The sequence below is a fragment of the Cebus imitator genome, unplaced genomic scaffold, assembly GCF_001604975.1.
Source record: "Cebus imitator isolate Cc_AM_T3 unplaced genomic scaffold, Cebus_imitator-1.0 Scaffold46, whole genome shotgun sequence".
In the NCBI taxonomy this organism is placed as follows: Eukaryota; Metazoa; Chordata; class Mammalia; order Primates; family Cebidae; genus Cebus; species Cebus imitator.
This window is the reverse complement of record NW_016107361.1, coordinates 993,096-1,013,284: the sequence shown is the minus strand read 5'-3', so window position 1 is coordinate 1,013,284 and position 20,189 is coordinate 993,096. Positions and strand designations below refer to the sequence as shown.

Genomic DNA, 20,189 nt, shown 5'->3' with positions numbered 1-20,189 from the left:
TGGTCAAGTCTTGTACTGCAGGAGGCTTTGGATAGACTAGAAAGGCAGAATGTTAGCAGGCTAAGTCCTGCTAGAGGAAGAGACATGTTACTTTCATACCACAGGTCTCCTCAAGACATTTTGAATTTCGTGGAGCAGGAGATTAAAGACCTGAGTTCACAACCTCCTACGACAGAACATTTAAGGCTAGAGAGTTAAGTGCTGCCAGAGAATAAGGCTGACCTGTAAAGGCAAAGTGAAATATCCTATATTCCTACAATGCTTAGAAAAGACCTATTGGGGGAGACCTACCTGCTATATAAATATGACTGGTTTTCCATTCAAGACAAATGTCAGATTTTGATACCGTATAGGGTAAGAAATTAACTGCTGAGGAGATGGAGACTTTTCATATTTTCTGTCTGAATATGGAGGGACACACTCAAGGAACTAGGAAAACTGAAATCAGTTGTGAACTTAAAATTTCAACTAGGTCCCAATCCATTTTTAGTTGTTGATTGGATTGTGGAGATCAGACCCCAACAATGGCAAAGGCAAACTCTCCAGGGAAAAATACTGCCAATCATCTGAAGTCTCTTTTGTTTTCATATATACAATTGGCATATAGTCAAAAGTTATAAGAAATGCCAAGAAATTGGAAGATTACTGATAATCTAGAGAACAAATAGTTAATAGGAGCAAACTCAGATCATCCAGATGTTGCAGTTAGTAGTCAAGGATTTTAACGCAAATATTATACATGCCTTGGGGAAAAAAAGAAAAATGGATGAACAGATAGAAAATTTTGACAGAGAGTTGGAGTCTACAATTAAAAGAAATCAAATTGATATTATAGAACTGAAAAATATATTTGAAATTAGCATCGGATGGGCTTGACAGCAGGTTGAACACAGAATTAGTGAACTAGTGAAAAGACAGAATTAGTGAACTTGAAAAAAGATCAGTAGAAAATATTCAAACTGAAACAGAGGAAAAAAATGGAAACAGCAAAAAGAAAACAAAACAGTGGCTTCTGCAAGAAAACATAGGTAATAGCATCCTCTCCTGGGAGTAGGCAAAGATTTCTTAAACAGAATGCTAAAGCACCATAAATGGAAAAAAAAAATCGATAGACTTCATTAAAACTAAGAACTGTTGTTCATCGAAAGACTCGAATGTGCTTCTAGAATAAATCATAGGATATTCTTATCTTTGGCCTTGGGTGGGCAAAATTTCTTAGGACACACAAAGGACTAAAGATAAAAATGCGTAACGTAAACTTCATCAAAATTATAAACCTATGCTTTTCAGAAGACTTCATTAGGAAAATGAAAAAGTAAGCGATAGAGGAGAAAATATTTACACATATATCCAACCAAAGACTCAGTTCAGAACATATAAATAATTCCTTCAGAATATATACATAATTTCTACAAACCAGTAACAAGGACAATCCAGTTTTTAAAATGTGACCCAGGGACTTGAGAAGACAATTCAAAAAGAAAGATAAATGGCAGATTAATCCATGAAAAGGGATTCAGCATCATTTGTCATTAGGGAAATGCAAAGACTTTCACTCCTACTCAGATGACTGATAATTAAAAGACTGATCATACCAAATGTGGAGCGTTAGAATGCTCAGACATTGCTGGTAGAAGTATTAAAAACCATTGCAGCAGTTTCCTTTAAAGTTAAACCCTATGACTCAGTGTTTGCACTCCCAGAAATGTATGCAAGAGAACTGAGGGCATGTGTCCACCTAAAGGTGCAAGAATGTTCATAGTGGCATTCTAAATAATAGTCTCCAGACTGGTAACAAACCCAAATGCCCCATTAAGAGGAGAAAGGATAGATAAATTGGGCTATATTTATACAGTGTACTACTATATACTACACAACATTTAAAAATAATGAACTGATAATGCAATAGCATAGGCAAATTTCACAGATACTGTGTGGAACAAAAACCATAATACACAAAAGACTTATAAAGACTTATATACTGTATTATTCCATTTATATGAAGCTCAAGAGCATGCCAAACTCTTCTGATAAAGAAGCCAGAATAGTGGTTACCTCTGGGAAATGAAGATTGGTAAAAGAAGCTTGAGAGAACCCTCTGGGGTGCTAGAAATGTTCTGTATCTTCACCTGGATAGTGATACATGCATGTGAAAATTCACTGGATATTTAGGATTAGTATATTTTATATATGTACGTTGTGCCTCGTAAAACAAGAAAAAAAATTGCTTGAGGTTAATCTTTATTGTGGAATAGCCATAAACTATTCACAGCAAACTAGTGAGTAATGTAGGTCATATTGGATGATGTCATCTTGTGACTGTAAATGTATACAGATTTTGTTGATGAGGTTCATAACTCAAAGCACTTAATAAGGAACGCATCATTGGAGTAAGTAGCTTTCCAAGGCTTTGAGAATCTTTTTAAAAATTATTTACCCTTAAATCTTATTTACCTTTATGCTTATAGCTATCAATAGATTTCTAACAATGTGTACAGAATCTTTTTTAAATCGAACTTTATTACAAGCGGAGTATATTTACTATTTTATTAAATTAGGAAATGTGGACAAAACCATTTCAAAAGGTTGCTCTGACATCTCTGTGCAAGGGTGAGCTGTTTAGGAAATTATTTTAATAGTTTAAGTAGGGTTAATACCACTATAGGGACAGTAAGAATGTGAAGAGAGATAATAGAGGTAGAATCACCAGAAATCCGTAACTAACTGGGAATGTGAAGGAGGAGGTGCTAAAGATTTGCACTGGAGGAGAAAGAGAAGGCTAATGCCATTTAACTGAGAGAATACAAGCAAAGAACATGTTTTATAGGCATAAAATGCCAGTTCAGTTCTGGACATTTAGATGTAAGGTGCCCATCATACAGATGTAAAGCATCCATCTCTTGATTGAAAAAGTGAGTCTGAAGTTTGCAAGTGAGGTTAGAATTCGAGATATGTAATTGGAAATTAACTGCTCAAGGGCAGTTGTTGAATTGTGAGACTGGATGCGTGAGAAGCAGGGATACAATTAAAAGGATTGTTAAAGGACTGAAACAGTAGCAGTGGATGGAAAGATAATTGGAATCTTGAAAAAGTCACAGGTAGCCTCCAGTGAAAGTTCCTAAATGGAAGAGTTGGTGTCCCAAAGTTTATAGTAGACATTTTGGTGGGTGTACTCGACATTCACTGAAGGAAGTTATCCCTGTGCAAATTTGTTTTCTGTTCCAAAAATGTAAAACACTCTGGAATATTTGAATATAATAGTCACCTTCATGTCCCCACATCTACTTACCTAAGCCTTTCAAACTCTAATATTGTCTGTTATTTGAAGGTCAGATCCTAAGGCTGTTTATTGTTAACATAGGAATTCTGGGGTTTTGGGGGGATTTCCTTGTTTTTGTTTTTTATCTGGAGTCTCACTCTGTCATCCAGGCTGGGGTACGGTAGTGAGACTGTGGCTGACTGCAGCGTCCAACTTCTGGACTCAAGTGATCCTCCTGCCTTAGCCTCCCAAGTAGCTGGGACTACAAGCACATGCCACCATGCCTGGATGTTTTTTAAATTTCATAGGGACAGAGTCTTGCTATGTTGCCCAGGCTGGTCTCAAACTCCTGGACTCAAGTGACCTTAGCCTCCCAAAGCATTGGGGTTACAGACATGAGCCACCACGAATGCTTCTGTCAAAATAAATCAGTGAAACTGTCTTTGCTCCATTAACTCACTTTTTTACAGGTTTTCCTTTTAATGCATTTACAGATTACTTTTCATATAGGGGAATGCTCTGTTTAGTTACAAAATTGCAAATGTTCAAATACCTTGTCTTGCATTGGGGAAACCTGATGTAGCCAAAGAACCATGCTAGGAGCTAGAGTGGAATGCCTCAGTAAATGGAAAATAAGATAAATTATTATTAAGTAGCATGCAATAAGAGCCAAAGTTCACAAATGTAATGGCAGAAAAACTGGTAGAAAATGAGTTTCCAGCATTCTTTGAGAAAAATTTATCAAGAAAGGGTTTACATGGGAAAGAAGAAAAGCATCAAAAATCAGGAAACAGTGAACACACATCATTTGAATATCTGCTAATTGTAAATTAGTGTACTAGCAGAATATACTTAAATATGGTATATAAAAGCTGGAATGTTTAAGTTGTTAAATAGATTATGTGTTAATTTGGTGTTTTTCATGGTCATGTTGGCGCATGTTGAAGAGACATGGATTCTAAACACATAAGTAGCTTTTGTAACTTGGGCAAATCTCTGGGTCTCACTTGGTTTATCTGAAAAATGAGAATAATTTGCATTGTTGGTTTTTTTTAAGTTAGAAATAACGTATCTTAAGTGTGTTTATAATACTTTGCATGGAGACTCCCCATAATCATCATCACCAAATATCACTATTATTTTTATTATTTGGCCATTATTTATTTATTAATAATGAATAATGGGTAATATAAGTAAGGTGCATGTTTTCAGAGTGATCTGAATTTTTTTCTCAGCATACTTAAATGTTAAGAAATACAGAATCATGTCTTGAAGTTATTTAGAATTTCATATTAATATATTGTGTTCTTTTCAACAGGAAGTACTTAAACAACTACAAGGAAGTATTGAAGATGAAGCTATGGCTTCTTCTGGACAGATTGATTTATTAGAACGCCTTAAAGGTAGATTTTAAAAAGGTGTTTTAAAATAATTTTTTAAGCTTAAATTGTCATCTTTAAGTGTATAGAGCCAAGTACAGCTTCTCTTGATTTGGGTGTTGGTATCAGTTTTCATGGTGTATCTGCCTTACCGTCAGGATGTAATTTTTAAAGTACAAATATATAAAAAATGTATTCGTGTGTCATTTCTTCAGTTAAACATTTAACTGGCTTTGAATTAACTATTTTAAATTCCTTCCTTGAATAATTTTCAGTTCTTTTTAAAGCTCATTGCTATTCTGCCAGCCACTAAATAGTATTTAGTATTCTGTATGTCATAGACTTGAGCCCACTGTCTCATTGGAAGAAGTATTTTCTTCTTCATAGGATAGAAATACTTTACCTTTTCACATATGTAAGTTGATTATAAGTCATTTTTAGCAGTTTTAAAAGGATGTCTTTCTGATTTTGTTGCTTGAAAATTCCAATGTCAGAACAGAGGAAGTGCTTGATAATAATTGAAGCCAAACAGAAAAATTACTTTTGTATTCCAAAATACTGTTTAGAGGGAGTCCAAAGAAGTACATTTTATCAATTTTCCTTTAACATACTCCTTATTTTTATACTGACCCAAGTGGACTTTGCAGGGAAAGTCCTAAATAATTTTTTAAGTCATGTATATTTGTAGCTAAAGTATGAACCTAAGATTTCACTTTAAAACAGTATAATAACATTAAGAATATTTTAGATTGCTTAAAGCAATTGTTGTATAAAAAACTTGTCTCTGTTTTATTTAGAGCTTAACTTAGATAGCAGTAATTTCCCTGGAGTAAAACTACGGTCAAAAATGTCCCTTCGTTCTTATGGAAGCCGGGAAGGATCTGTATCAAGCCGTTCAGGAGAGTGCAGTCCTGTTCCTATGGGTTCATTTCCAAGAAGAGGGTTTGTAAACGGAAGCAGAGAAAGTACTGGATATTTAGAAGAACTTGAGAAAGAGAGGTAACTTTTCTTCATATAGTAAACATTGCGTTGTACTCTCCAGTTTATTATTGTTATTTTGTGGGATTCTAAAGACCTATTTTGTCACTTAAATACATTTTGTTTGGTTTTATTTTTTTGTTTGTTTTGGGGGGTTTATTTGAGACAGGGTCTCACTCTACCAGGCTGGAGTGTAGTGGCACGATCTCCGCTTCCTCAACCTCCACCTGCTGGTTTCAAGTGATTCTCATGCCTTAGCCACCCGAATAGCTGGGACTACAGACGCCCACCACCATGCCCGGCTAATTTTTGTATTTCTGGTAGAGTCTGGGTTTCTCCATGTTGGCCAGGATGGTTGTCACTTGAGTACTTTGACTACTCTATACATTGAGTAATACACATAATTATAATATTTATATCTAGTTAAAATGTGTAACTTGCCAGATACTTTGGCTCACACCCGTAATCCCAGCTACTCTGGAGGTTGAGGTGGTAGGATTGCTTGAGGCTAGGAGTTCAGGACTAGCCTGGGCAACATAGTAAAACTCTCTTTTTTTTGAGATGGAGTTTCGTTTTTGTTGTTCAGGCTGGAGTACAGTGGCGCAATCTCAGCTCACTTGCAACCTCTGCCTACCAGGTTCAAGCGATTCTCCTGCCTCAATGTCTCAAGTAACAGGAATTACAGACATGTGCCACCATGCCCAGCTAATCTTGTATTTTTAGTAGAGACAGAGTTTCACCATGTTGGTCAGGCTAGTCTCAAACTTCTGAACTCAAATGATCCCCTGCCTCAGCCTCCCAAAGTGCTGGGATTACAGGTCTCAGCCACTGCGCTTGGCCAAGACTCTGTCTCATTACACACACAAAAAAGTAGTAACTGATTTTTATTGAATTTCTGGTTATCTATTGAAGTATATTCAGTAACTACTAGATTCAGTAAAAGATGACTCTTTTCATTATGGAAGGCCCACTACAAGTGGCCACAAATGAAATATTTCTTTTTTTAAATTTTTTTTAAATTTATAAGTAATATTTGTACATTTCATGGAGTACATAGTGATGTTTCTATGCATATAATTTATGGTGATCAGATTAGGGTAATTAGCATATCTGTCGTCTCAGGCATTTATCATTACTTTGTGTTGAAAACATTCACTATTAACTATGGTCATCCTATAGTGTTATAGAACGCTAGAACTTTATTCCTCCTATCTAGCTGTAATTTTATATTCTTTAACAAATCTCTCTTTATCTTTTCTTTCCCTCTGTGCTTCCTAGCCTCTAGTATTTTCTGTTCTACTTTTTACTTCTGTGAGATCAACAAAACATTTCTTTTTTTTTTTTCCCCCTTTTTTTTTTTTGAGACAGAGTCTCACTCTGTCACCGAGGCTTGAGTGCAGTGGTGAGATTTCGGCTTACTGCAACCACTGCTTCTTGGGTTCAAGCAATTCTCATGCCTCAGCCTCCTGAGTAGCTGGGATTTCAGGCATGCACCACCACACCTGGCTAATTTTTGTATTTTTAGTAGAGATGGGGTTTCACCGTGTTGGCTGGACTTGTCTCAAACTCCTGACCTCAGGTGATCTGCCCACCTTGGCCTCTCAGAGTGCTGGGATTACAGGTATGAGCCACCACAGCTGGCCATAAAAACATTTCTTAATGTATAAGTTTTAGTATCTGAAAGAAAATGCTTGACATATGGAATAAGTTCTGGTTTTTCACTGCCCGTGTATTCTTCTCTTCCTAAAGTTAACATTTTCTCACTACAGGTACCAGGATATAGATCATTATCAGGAACTTCGTCAAATGTTTTATGTCCCCTAAAAGATTCCTCAATGTGCATATTAAGGAAGATCTTTATTATCTTTGTATTTCTAGAGGTAATATTAGACATTCAGAAAATGGTAAAATATATAAAAGCTTCATTTTATCTCTGTGACCTTGGTCAAGTCATTAAATTTTTGTGCCATTTTCTTCTGTAAGATAGAAATACGGTTCTACTTTGTGGCATTGTGAAAATTGATTATTAGTGTATGGAAAATGCTCAGCATATCTCACTGACAGGCAGAAGACCTTTTATTACTTTCTCTCCAGTTTCATATGTCCCCATTTATAAAAATTGAGACAATTATCCGGACCAGAAATGATGCCACACTTTCTTTTATTTCGTAAGTTTACATGAGTCTCTGTTTCATACATTGACCCTAGACTATTGAAACACTATCCTGAAAAATAAGAAGTGAACTAGGGTCCATGATCTTCCATTTCTTTGTCCCATTTGAGCTCTGTTAAGAGGCAAAGGGCATGCATACCAAACTTTCCTTAACTTGCTTTCTTTTCCTTACTTTGCTTATGTAGTCAAAGTCCAGATTTTATTAGCAGAGAGAGAGAGTTTCAGAGAAAAATATAATTTTTGAAATAGATTTTACTGCAGATACTAGTAAACCTAACAAATGCAGCTGTTAAGTGGTAAGGAATACTTGTAATAGACATGTTCTTATTTTCTGTCTTGACATTATTTCTTGCCAGTCTTCCAGAGTTCCTTTCATCTAAATCTAGGAAAAGCTTATTTCTCTGTTCAAATTTAAATGCAATGATCTCCATGTTTTATTTATTATATAATAACGCTGTAAATTACTTTAAGCTAGTATTCTGACTTAACTCCCAAGTGGAAAATACATTTCTTTTTAAAAATATTTAAAGGTGCTTTAGCCCTTTCTGTTGTTACTATAGAATGTTGCTACTTCTTGTTTTTTTTTTTGTTTGTTTTTTTTCTCCCAAAATATGGCACAACTTCTAATTTAGACTTTATTACACACTACAAAAAGTTGTTTTATCTGGAGAGAAAGAGGTAGTAGCATGGTTTGTCAGAAGGTTCTCAATTTTGACTGATCATTATTATTACTAGCTTAGCTTTATAAAGTATCATCAATGAAAAGTATCAGTATACCTTTCCTATATCCATGAGATAGTTACTTCTGCAACTCTAAATAATATGTTTATATTGCTAGTTACCGACCTACTGACTTTGGACATGACTTCCTGACTCACCACTCTGAAAGATGAAGATTTGTTAAATTCACTAAATTATCCATCCAGTTTTTAATTTCTGTACCAATTCTTTGGTCGAATTTGTATACATATACACATAAGCAAATATGCACACATATATATACGTTCTATTTCTTGTTCTTTTATGTGACTGATTGTATCTGTTGAAACCCCACTGTATAAGATTTAGCAGCTGTTTACTTTCATTTTGTTAAGACTGTTAACAGATACATCTTGCTACATATATTTGAGTCTTTATGTTTTTTTTTCTGTTTTAAGCATAATGTTGATGTGAAATACGTGGGGTTTTTTAGGACTCTGTAGTTATTGGACACTGTGGAGTCAGTAGTATGCCAGAATTAATTTTTCCTCCCTGTTGGTAGAATATCATACTCCCTGTGCCGCTTAAAGGAAGATGATGCTGTTTGGACTGTGCCCTTCTTATATAGGTCTTGTTTTTTTCTCAAGTTTCGAATTGCCTTTGTATGTTTTTGGAAGCAGAAACTTGCACCTTTACGATAATGCTAGGAACTAGTTTCGTTTTATTCATAAATAAATTTTTATTGGAGCCATTGAACTTTTCTGTTCTAATTTGGACCATTTGCTTCCTAAGCCTGCTACAATACTGTCATGCCATTATTTCTTGTCATTACACTTCCCATTTAGGTCTAATATATCCTGTGTGTTCTTGACTGTTACTATGTTGAAGGGAGATAAATTCATTTCTTGCTTGTGTGACAGTATGCATATTTTGCTCTCACACTTGACCGATAGTTTGGGTAGGTTTAGGTTCAAATTCATTTTTCTTCTACATTATCAAGGTACCATTGAGAAATTTGATACCAATCTGAATCGTATTCCTTTATAAATGACCATTTTTACTCCTTGGAAGCTTTTGAATGTTTGGTATGCATATTTTCTTTATTCATCATGCTAAATATTTACTGTACCCTTTGATCTGGAAATTTATCCAGCTTTTTTCTGTTATGTTACTTCTTTGATGATTTTCCCCTTTAATTTTTTCTGTTCTTTCTTCTAGAACTTTCTTAAGTAGTAGTTTAACTCTGTCTTTTTCCTTTATCTGTATTCCTCAAGAAAAGATGCTGGAAGTTGGTCAAGCCAGGACTTAAACCCAGCTTGTAGCTTTATAACCTTTTTGTACCTCAGTTTTCTATTTAGTAAAGTGATCATGAGAATAACAACCTCAAATGATGTTGTGAGGATTAAATTAGATTTTTTTAAAGTCCTTAGCACTGTGCCTAGTACATATAGCATTCAGTAATGTTAGGTATTATTGTTGTCATGTTAACTATTGATTTATTTAACAAATATTTATTGAATGCTAATACATATGTCCCATGCTCTTCTAGGTGACTCCCAGTTAGGGAGAGGACTAAGAAGACATGAGATTTATGTGAAAATGCATTTTTAAGAAAGATTGTTGGCAACCACAAAATAGGCCTGTAGTACACTAAATCCTAATGATCCTACCTGTTCTGAGTCTAGTCTTAGTTTCAGTTCTGAGCCTTTAGAACTGCTTCTGTATGAGTCACAAGGTCAACTACTATAATTTAATCACTTGCTATCATTTTAGCTGAAGAGACTGTAACCTTGGCTTCCCCAGAGCATTTTGCTACTGGTTAATCTTAAACTTGATAGTAGCAAATTGTCCCTGATGTTCCTAACCTCCCCCTCACTTCAGCACTGCCACCAACAGTGGCCTGTCAATTTAAGTACTTTTTAACACCCAGCTCTTATTTTTATTTATTTATTTATTTATTGAGACGAAGTCTTACTCTGTCGCCTAGGCTGGAGTGCAGTGGCATGATATTGGCTCACTGAAATCTCCGCCTTCTGATTCAAGAGATTCTCACACTTCAGCGTTTCGAGTAGCTGGGACTACAGGTGTCTGCCATGGCACCCAACTAATTTTTGTATTTTTAGTAGAAACAGGGTTTCACCACGTTGGCCAGGCTGGTCTCAAACTCCTGACCTCAAAATGATCCACCTGCCTCAGCCTCCCAACGTGCTGGGATTACAGGTGTGAGCCACTGCACCTGGTCCCAACTCTTAACTTCATAAGCTCATTTTTTAGGAAATAATAGAGGAAATAATAGCATCACCATCTTTTTTACTCTTTTCCCCACCATGGACCCAGGTCCTACAGATCCTCACTAGGAAAAACTGAAAAATAGAATTAAATGTCATCTTTATGGGAGTTTTGGTACCCAGCTGTGAATGGAGTTCAGGCTTTCTGTAGTGTTTTCTCCTGTTCCTGTTGTGAGAAATCAGAGGGAGAGAGCAGCTTGTCTTTAGTCTGCCTTCCCCGAGGGATGCTACATCGTAAGCAGGGGCTTCCTTTCTTCCCATACAGTCCATCACTATTAAGGTTGCCACATTAAAATGAAGGCTTATTTCTTATTTTTTAAATTGCTTCTTAGTAAAGAAAAGTACATTTTAGCAAAAACAGAACCTTCCACATACTCACATTCATACTCACTACTAAGATACATTCTTGTATTTCCTAGGAAACTATATAAGCAAACAGAACTTTAAAAGTAATAGCATCAGAGTGGGGAACATTTCTCTGTAGGACCAAACTCCAGAATCTATAGAAAATATCTACAATCTGACTATATGAAAATCAAAATTTTCGACATGGCAAAACGTTACAATTGACCCGTAAAAATTCAGGGGTTGGCGTGCCCACCTGTCCCGTGCAATCAAAAATTTGTGTGTAACTTTTGACTTCCCCAAAACGTTACTGATAGCCTACTATTGACTGGAAACCTTACTGATAACACAAATAGTATAAACAGTCAAGTAACAAATATTTTGTATGTTACATGTATTTCATACTATATTAAGTTAGAGAAAAAATGTTATTAAGAAATCATAAGGAAGTGGAAGGAAATTCATGTATAAGTGGACTCATGCAGTTCACACCCATGTTGTTCAAGGAACAACTGAGTAAACCATGTAAACAGACAAGTGGTAAGTTGAGAAAATATATATGCAGCCCAACAACTGACAAAGTGCTATCATTTTTAATATAGAAAAGGTCCTACAAATAAGAAAAATCACAGAGAAGGAAATACAAATGATTTATAATCTTGAACAAAATGTTTAACCTCACTCATATTAAGAGAAACCAAATTAAAACCAGTGATACACCATTAAAAAAAAAAGCTATATATGAAAAATTAAAGAAAAAAGTTTAAACACTTAAATTGGTGATGATGATAGCACAAATTGGTATAACATCTCATAAGGGCAGTAAGTTTACAATGTACATATTCTAGGAATTTCTTTTATATAAATGCATACCCATGTATGAAATAAGTTATGTCTATAAGGTTATTCAATGCAGCATTGTTTATTATAACAAAAGATTAGAAAGGTTCTAAATGCCTGCCAACTAAGAGTTGGTTATAGTGTATCCCTACATAGATTTATGAATACTGGGGTGTTGCTATTCACTCGGAATGGTTGGCAAAATATTACAGAAAATATTTAGGGAAAGTTATAGATTATAGTCTCAAACCTTTTGGAAGGCCAAAAGGTTTTATTGAGGCAGGTCGCAGGCAGCCGCCTCATTAACATTAGCATAGGAAGGAGATAGAGACTGATCAAAAGGCCTTACCCCATACCCATTTGTCTCCATTCTAACTGTTTACCCATGTTAATTTTGTGCTGGGTTGTTGTCTTTCAGGGGAAGATCAAAGGGGAATTACCTGTTAATAGCATTTACTCTGGGCAGAACCTAAAGCTTTTACCAGTCCTAAAACCATTCTCTTAACCATGTTAATTATTCACGTTTGTTTACTTAAAACCTCTGTTGTAAAATCTTGAGGGAATAAAAGTGTGAAGGGACAGAGGGGCTGGGTTGCTTAGTTGCATTTTGCCCTCTGAAAGCTGCCAACGGCCATCCCTAGCCCACTTACATCACTGTAATGGTGTGATAGTGCATTCCTTCATCCTTTGAGTCAGGGTCTGCAGATCAGACTTCTGCAGACAGTGACCAATGTCTCACTGGGAATTCGTGGAATATTATGCAGCTAACAAAAAAGTACCTAATATAGGTTGAGCATCCCAAATCTGGAAATCCAAAATTCTCCAAAATCCAAAAGTTTTTGAGTGACATGATGCCCAAAGTAAATGCTAATTGAAGCATTTTGGATTTGAGATGCCCAACTGGTAAGTATAATAGAAATATTCCAAAATCCAGAAACACCTCTAGTCACAATCATTTTGAATAAAGTGATACTTAGCCTGTACCTCTTTGTGTTCTGCAAGATCGATTTTTTTTTTTTTTTTTTTTTTTTTTTTTTTTTTTTTGTTTTTTTTTTTTTTTTTTTTTGGGTGAAGGAGTCTTGCTTTGTAGCCTAGGCTGAAATGCAGTGGTGTGATCTCAGTTCACTGCAGCCTTGGCCTCCTGGGCTCAAGTAATTCTCCTAGCTCAACCTCCCAAGTAGTTGGCACTACAGGTGTGCACCACGACACCTGGCTAGTTTTTGTATTTTCTTGTAGAGATGGAGTTTTGGGGTTTGAGGTTTCATCATGTTGCCCAGACTGGTATTGAACGCCTGAGCTCAAGTGAGCTGCCTGCCTTGGCTTCCCTAAGTATTGGGATTACAGGCATGAGCGACCACACCTAGCCCCCAGGATCAATTTTTAAGTGAAAAGTTGCAGGACAATATGTACTATAATAGTATGCTACTATTTATGTTTAAAATGTACGTATAAGTATGCACATATGTTCTTGCATTTTTTTTATTTAAGTTCTGGGGTACATGTGCAGGACATACAGATTTGTTACATAGATGTACACATGTCATGGTAGTTTGCTGCATCCACCACTCCATGATTTACATTATGTATTTCTCCTAATGCTGTCCCTCCCCTATCCTCCCACTCACCACTATGCCTCCCCAGCCTCCCCCACCCACAGGCCCCCATGTGTAATGTTCCCCTCCCTGTGTCCATGTGTTCTCATTGCTCAACTCCCACTTATGAGTGAGAACATGCGGTGTTTGGTTTTCTGTTCTTGTGTCAGTTTGCTGAGAATGATAGTTTTCATCTTTAACCATGTCCCTGCAAAGGACATGAACTCATCCTTTTTTATGGTTGTATAGTATTCCGTGGTGTATATGTGCCACATTTTCTTTATCCAGTCTATCATTGATGGGCATTTGAGTTGGTTCCAAGTCTTTGCTATTGTGAACAGTGCCACAATAAACATACTTGTGCATGTGTCTTTATAATAAAATGATTTATAATCCTTTGGGTATATACCCAGTAATGGGATTGCTGGGTCAAATGGTATTTCTAGTTCTAGATCCTTAAGGAATGACTACAGTGTCTTCCACAATGGTTGAACTAATTTACACTCCCACCAACTGTGTAAAAGGGTTCCTGTTTCTCCACATCCTCTCCAGCATCTGTTGTCTCCTGGTTTTTTAATGATGGCCATTCTAACTGGCATGAGTCAATGTGGTTTTGATTTGCATTTCTCTAATGACCAATGATGATGAGCTTTTTTTCATATGTTTGTTGGCTGCATAAATGTCTTCTTTTGAGAAGTGTCTGTTCATATCCTTTGTCCACTTTTTGATGGGGTTGCTTGCTTTTTTTCTTGTAAATTTGTTTAAGTTCTTTGTAGATTCTGGGTATTAGCCCTTTGTCAGATGGGTAGATTGCAAAACTTTTTTCCCATTCTGTTGGTTGCTGGTTCACTCTAATAGCTTCTTTTACTGTGCAGAAGCTCTTTAGTTTAATTAGATTCCCATTTGTCTATTTTGCCTTTTGTTGCCATTGCTTTTGGTGTTTTAGTCATGACGTCCTTGCCCATGCCTATGTCCTGAATGGTTTTGCCTAGGTTTTCTTCTAGGATATTTATGGTGTTAGGTCTTATGTTTAAATCTTTAATCCACCTGGAGTTAATTTTTGTATAAGGTGTAAGGAAGGGATTCAGTTTCAACTTTTTGCATATGGCTAGTCATTTTTCCCAACACCATTTATTAAATAGAGAACCCTTTCCCCATTGCTTGTTTTTGTCAGGTTTGTCAAAGATCAGATGGTTGTAGATGTGTGACGTTGCCTCTGAGGCCTCTATTCTGTTCCACTGGTCTATATCCCTGTTTTGGTACCAGGACCATGCTGTTTTGATTACTGTAGCCTTGTAGTATAGTTTGAAGTCAGGTAGCATGATGCCTCCAGCTTTGTTTTGTTTTGTTTTTGCTTAGGATTGGCTTGGCTATGCGTGCTCTTTTTTGGTTCCATATGAAATCTGAGGTGGTTTTCTCCAATTCTGTGAAGAAAGTCAGTGGTAACTTGATGGGGGGGGGTAGCATTGAATCTATAAATTACTTTGAGCAGTATGGTCATTTTCATGATATTGATTCTTCCTAACCATGAGCACGGAATGTGTTTCCATCTCTTTGTGTCCTCTCTTATTTCCTTGAGCAGTGGTTTGTAGTTCTCCTTGAAGAGGTCCTTCACATCCCTTGTTAGTTGTATTCCTAGGTATTTTATTCTGTTTGTAGCAGTTGTGAATGGGAGTTCACTTATGATTTGGCTCTCTGTTGTTGGTGTATAGGAATGCTTGTGATTTTTGTACATTTATTTTGTATCCAGAGATTTTTCTGAAGTTGCTTATCAGCTTATAACATATTAACCTTAAATGTAAATGGGCTAAATGTCCCACTCAAAAGACACAGACTGGCAAACTGGATAAAAAGCCAAGACCTGTTAGTGTGCTGTATTCAGGAGACCCATCTCACATACAAAGACACACATAGGCTCAAAATAAAGGGATGGAGGAAGATTTACCAAGCAAATGGAGAACAAAAAAAAAAAGCAGGAGTTGCAATCCTAGTCTCTGATAAAACAGGCTTTAAACTAACAAAGATCAAAAGAGACAAAAAGGGCATTACATAATGGTAAAGGGATCAATGCAACAAGAAGAGCTAACTATCCTAAATATATACGCACCCAGATACATAAAGCAAGTTCTTAATAACCTACAAAGAGACTTAGACTCCCACACAATAATATTGGGAGACTTTAACACCCCACTGTCAATATTAGATCAATGAGACAGAAATTAACAAGGATATTCAGGACTTGAACTCAGAGCTGGACCAAGTGGACCTAATAGACATCTTCAGAGCACACCGCCCCAAATCCACAGAATATACATTCTTCTCAGCACCACATCACACTTATTCTAAAATTGACCACATAATTGAAAATAAAACCCTCCTCATAAATGCAAAAGAACAGAAATCATAACAGTCTCTCAAACCACAGTGCAGTCAAACTCAGGGTTAAGAAACACTCAAAACTGCGCAACTACGTGGAAACTGAACAACCTGCTCCTGAATGATTACTGGTTAATGTCCTTGCATTTTTATAGAATATCTGTAGACATACACATAAGAAAATGTAATAGTTATAGTTCTGGAAAACAGCCATGTGAAAAGAGATAGATTATATACTTTGTATCTCTTGAGTTTTATCCCCGTAACACACTTACTGTGCATTTATGTTTATAATGCTCAGGTATACAATATCTTAATACAGATTGCTATGGAGAACACCATCATTTGGTGTTCAAATTCAAACTAAGAAGTTTCTCTCCCTTGTAATAACTTCCTCTTATTTCAAAATGACAGTATATTATTTTGGTTGCTGAGAAGCTGAAAGCCACATCAGTGTGCAAGGTAGTAGCTTCCTGTATTCCAGGTTTGTTTTCTGGCATCATTGCTGTTTTTCTTAATTCCTTTAATATCCTTTTTATTCTTATACTAATTTTGAGTTTTGTTTATCTGTACCTTTTACCTATCATTATATTCTTAAGACTATACCTATGAAGAAAGCCTTTAGTGAAGTGTAATTATTCTTTTAAGGATGATTACCAGTTTATTTAGAAAGATCTTCTTTTTAATACTCAAAATTTTAATTACTGTAAATATTGTAAGCCCTATCTTTAAAAATTGAAATCAGTTTAAGTTTTTTGAGTAATTCATTATTGATACATTTTAAGTAGAGAAGTTTGCAGTAACAACTGGTATAAGTATTGCTCTTATGCAATCTTTATTAGCATTGTTTAAACTTACCTTCTTTTAAAAAAATAGGTCATTGCTTCTTGCTGATCTTGACAAAGAAGAAAAGGAAAAAGACTGGTATTATGCTCAACTTCAGAATCTCACTAAAAGAATAGATAGTCTTCCTTTAACTGAAAATGTAAGTAACCTGGCAGTACAACTTATTTTAAACTTGAGTAACTTGATATTTTAAAGTACCTAGGTAATCTGTTAAAATTCAGGATAACTGAACTTAGAGTTATTTGTAAATTGTAATATGTTTACCCAATTTTAAGCCTGAATATATAATAATTATTGAATTTTTGTTTGTAAAGATGGGAGAATTTATTGTGCTCAAATGTTTATTTAAAGCTCTTATTTAGAAAGTCTGTAAAGTTTGAATTCTAGAGGACCTCAGGGTTCAACTAGGCAACTAGCTTTTTAATTCTGTGTATTGAATTGGCAAACATACTCTAGAAATATTTATCACCATCTGCCTATTTTTGGTACCACGCTATAGGAATCGTGCCAGATGGTTTTTGCAATAAAAATGTCTCTGAAAATATCCCAGATATAAATGCCAATAGTTATAATATGGATCTTAGTATTTTTGCAAACACTAAAGTTGGTTTGTTTTGCAGATATAACTATGTTTTTAAAAAAATATCTAAGGAATATAAAACTATTGACCACTGTTCACCAGTATCCACAATAAATTAAGAGTATATAGTTGAATAACATTCTGATTTACTACGAAATGTTCTTTTTCTTGACTACTGCTGAACTAGTAAAGCATATACTGAAAAGATCAAACCTACATATAATGAATGTGTTGGAGTAAAGAAAAAACATGTAGGTCAATAGTTTAGATTACAGAAGCTTATTTACCCATTTATGACAGCAGATCCTAAACTGCCACCATTTCTAACCACCTGGTTAGGTTTCCGTATTAGTCAAGTATTAGACATTCCATGAATCATGACCTTTTAGTTAATATAACACAGAGATTTCAACTTTTTGTTAAGAAATGACTCACCATGGTGAAATGTGGAGGCTGACTCCTGTAAACCCACCACTTTGGGAGGCTAAGGAAGGTGGATCACTTGAGGCCAGGAGTTCAAGACCAATCTTGTCAACATGGTGAAACTCCGTCTCTATTAAAGTAAATACAAAAATTAGCCAGGCGTGGTGGTACATGCCTATAGTTTCAGCTACTCAGGAGGTTGAGGCAAGAGAATCTCTTAAACATGGGAGGCTGAGGTTGCAGTGATTCGAGATGACACCACTCCACTCTAGCCTGGGCAACGGAGCAAGACCCCATCTCAGCAAAAAAAGGAAAAAAAAAAAAAGAAATGACTCACTAGAGGAATCTTTAAGTGTCCATTTAACTGTCTTGTTTAGCTAATTAAAATACACTAGGATTTGTCTAGTTTCCTCATCTGGATGTTGTTGGCAGTGGTAAAATTTTTCATTTTTGAAATTTTGCAAGCCATTGCATTTATAGATATGAATTCTGATATGGCTGTTTTTAAATTATCCAATTTAAATTGTCCATTTAATTAAAATCATTTATTTAACTTGAAATGTATGACTTCAGGAAGTTTTCCAATTTAACTTGAAGTGATTTATTTCTTGGATTGCTCAGAATGATGGCATTTCAGAAACATTGAATTACTTGTGATTTTTGTTTTGGTAAATGTTTAAAAGCAATTTAAAAAGAAAACATTTATGTATACATTGTCTTTACACACACACACACACACACGCACGCACACACACACGAATAAGAAACCCAGAATGGTCCTTAGGCATATGAGAACACAAGTTCTGATTAAGTAATGACTATGGAAATTTACCCTAATGTGTTTAGAAAAGCTGTTCTGTCATGCAGTGGACATAATATACCATGGTATCAAATTTTTTTTTTCTGATGAAGGAAGCAACTACAGAAAGCTGTTATTTATTTGTTCAAAGTAACCAGTGCTATTAATGCAAAAGAAAACCCCAGCAACTCTCCCAATACTACTTTCAAAATAAACATACCAAACTTGATTTCTATTAAAATGTAGTTATTTCAGCCGGGCGCGGTGGCTCAAGCCTGTAATCCCAGCACTTTGGGAGGCCGAGGCGGGTGGATCACGAGGTCAAGAGATCGAGACCATCCTGGTCAACATGGTGAAACCCCGTGTCTACTAAAAATACAAAAAATTAGCTGGGCATGGTGACGTGTGCCTGTAATCCCAGCTACTCAGGAGGCTGAGGTAGGAGAATTGCCTGAACCCAGGAGGCGGAGGTTGCGGCAAGCCGAGATCGCGCCATTGCACTCCAACCTGGGTAACATGAGTGAAACTCCGTCTCAAAAAAAAAAAAAAAATGTAGTTATTTCTTCACACTAATAAATCAAAAATCGAGACCTGTATAAAACAATGTGAACAATTACTGTGCTCCATCTTCTGGACAAGAATGCCAAGTTAGTTTCTCTTTATAAAAAGCAGTTACAATTTGAGGACTCTTGATATTTGCCTCTTTTGGCAGCACCAACTCTGCCCAATTGGAATCCTTCTATTTCATCAGAAACATCTATTCTCCACTGCTGTCTGTGGCACCATTTACTCTTTCAGGAAAGACTTCCATCAAAGCCTTATGGTTTGTCAGCTGCATCCCTTTACTTCTTTGATTTGCTGTCACAAGATTCACTGTCAAATAAAGATTTTCTTTTTGTACCATCTTTTTCTTGACTAGTTTTTTTTAGAATTAAAAAATGCTTCAGTTAACCCTGAACAATCTAAATTTTCTTTAGGTTCCCAAGTGGTGTCAGCATCTGTGAATCCCTTCCACTTATTCTACTTTCACATTCACTACACGTCACTCAAGTACTTTTTCCACCATAGATTCTTCAGGCTCTGCCTCTTCATCTTTTTTACTCTTTCCACCCTGTTTGTTTCCTATTTTTGGCAGTGCAGTTTTATTGGAGGCCATTTTATACTGCAGACTTGAGGAACTGATATTCACCACCTCCAGGCTGCTCCAGTTTATAGGTCTGTAGTGTTCTGTCAAAAAAGTTCTAATTCTGTCAGCCCCTCTCTCTCCATGTCAGTGATTTTATTCATGGGATGGCACATGTAAGATTGTTTCTCGAATACATTTACACAGGCTGCTTCAGTAGCATATATCCTAAAACTGGAACAATGCAGAGAAGATTAGCATGGCCCCTGTCCAAGAATGACATGAAAATTCACAAAGTACTCTATTTTTGTTTTTAATTGTACTTTAGGTTCTGGGGTACATGTGCAGATCATGCACGATTGTTGCATAGGTGCATACATGGCATGGTGGTTTGCTGCCTCCATTCCCTCATCACCTATATCTGGCATTTCTCCCCATATTATCCCTCCCCACCCACCGCTGTCCCTCCCCTAGCCCCCCCCTCAAAGA

The 20,189-nt window shown here is 36.0% G+C and overlaps 1 protein-coding gene, 1 non-coding gene and 1 pseudogene across 16 annotated transcripts in view; 2 read left to right on the top strand and 1 right to left on the bottom strand.

Annotated features, from left to right (window-relative positions):
* Positions 1–20,189, top strand: part of APC (APC regulator of WNT signaling pathway) — a 153,420-nt gene that overhangs the window by 63,271 nt on the left and 69,960 nt on the right. For all 15 annotated transcript variants that reach the window (XM_037737978.1, XM_017527188.2, XM_017527199.2 and 12 more), the window contains 3 exons: positions 4,578–4,662; positions 5,436–5,637; positions 16,806–16,914. In XM_037737978.1, the coding sequence (XP_037593906.1) occupies positions 4,578–4,662; positions 5,436–5,637; positions 16,806–16,914 (396 nt within the window). The remainder of the gene's footprint in view (positions 1–4,577; positions 4,663–5,435; positions 5,638–16,805; positions 16,915–20,189) is intronic.
* On the bottom strand, positions 19,025–20,033 carry LOC108303385 (annotated as a pseudogene).
* Positions 19,909–20,011, top strand: LOC119471000. The gene has a single exon (XR_005199989.1). It is a non-coding gene; the product is annotated as a U6 spliceosomal RNA (small nuclear RNA).